This window comes from Myotis brandtii, unplaced genomic scaffold (genome assembly GCF_000412655.1).
Source record: "Myotis brandtii unplaced genomic scaffold, ASM41265v1 scaffold797, whole genome shotgun sequence".
Lineage (NCBI taxonomy): Eukaryota > Metazoa > Chordata > Mammalia > Chiroptera > Vespertilionidae > Myotis > Myotis brandtii.
Genome location: NW_005371210.1, coordinates 385,692 through 386,849, shown reverse-complemented (window position 1 = coordinate 386,849; position 1,158 = coordinate 385,692). Strand labels below are relative to the sequence as shown.

Sequence of the window (1,158 nt, the reverse complement as noted above, 5' to 3'; positions counted from 1 at the left end):
CACCTCCCGCCCTCAGGGATGGGCACGCAGTGGCGTGGTATGGGGCTCAGCCTCATGCGCCTGGCCTGCTTCCGGGACTCCATCCTGCGTTCCGACGAGGTCGTGAAGCCCTTGGGGCTGCAGGTGTCGGAGCTGCTGCTGAGCACGGATGAGGCCACCTTCGATGACACCGTCAACGCCTTCGTGAGCCTGACGGCCATCGGCCGGGGCGGGGGGGATGTGGAGGGCGGGGCCTGGACCCCCCGGGGCCTCCCCAGGACTCAGGTGACACGTCTGCCCCCAGATCGCCCTCATAGACCTACTGACCAGCCTGGGCCTGCGGCCGGACGGCATCATCGGGCACTCCTTAGGCGAGGTCGCCTGCGGCTACGCCGACGGCTGCCTCTCGCAGGAGGAGGCTGTGCTCGCCGCCTACTGGCGTGGCCAGTGCATCAAGGAGGCCCACATCCCGCCGGGGGCCATGGCGGCCGTGGGTAGGTGCTGCCCAGGGGCATGGTGCCCATACACGGGCTGGTGGCCATCAGTGCGGTTTTCCCAGGAGCCTGAGCTGAACCCACGTGGGGACAAGAACCCCCCCGCCCCTGAGGACCCACAGGACTTGGGATAAAGTCGGGGTGTCAGGGTCACTCGCCTTGGCTCCCTCCACAGGCAGGAGCCTGGGTGTCGTGATGAGGGAGGGAGGCCGTGGGCTGGCAGTAATGCCACCTCCACTGAGATGAAACGTGGCGGGGGTGGGAGGGCCTGTAAAGGCTGCTCTCTCCGCGGCTGCAATTACTGAGCCGGTCATTAGTGCTGCCCCCTGAGGCCTCTCTGCCCACAGGCTTGTCCTGGGAGGAGTGCAAGCGGCGCTGCCCCCCTGGCGTCGTGCCCGCGTGCCACAACTCCAAGGACACGGTGACCATCTCGGGACCTCAGGTGGGCGCTGGGGCGAGGCCGGTCCTCAAGTCCCTCCCCAGCCTCCGGGCGGGCTCTGCCGGACCCAGGACCACCCCGTCACCTGCGCCCGTTCTCCCCAGGCCTCCGTGTCCGAGTTCGTGGAGCAGCTGCGACAGGAGGGTGTGTTCGCCAAGGAGGTGCGGACGGGCGGCCTGGCCTTCCACTCCTACTTCATGGAGGGCATCGCCCCCTCGCTGCTGCGGGAGCTCAAGAAGGTGGGCC

At 68.5% G+C, this 1,158-nt stretch overlaps 1 protein-coding gene across 1 annotated transcript in view; it reads left to right on the top strand.

Moving 5' to 3' along the window:
- The window catches only part of FASN (fatty acid synthase), a 28,184-nt gene that overhangs the window by 3,924 nt on the left and 23,102 nt on the right, over window positions 1-1,158 (top strand). The window contains 4 exon segments of the mRNA XM_014531242.1: window positions 5-200; window positions 280-473; window positions 821-915; window positions 1,017-1,151. Of these exon segments, the coding sequence (XP_014386728.1) occupies window positions 5-200; window positions 280-473; window positions 821-915; window positions 1,017-1,151 (620 nt within the window).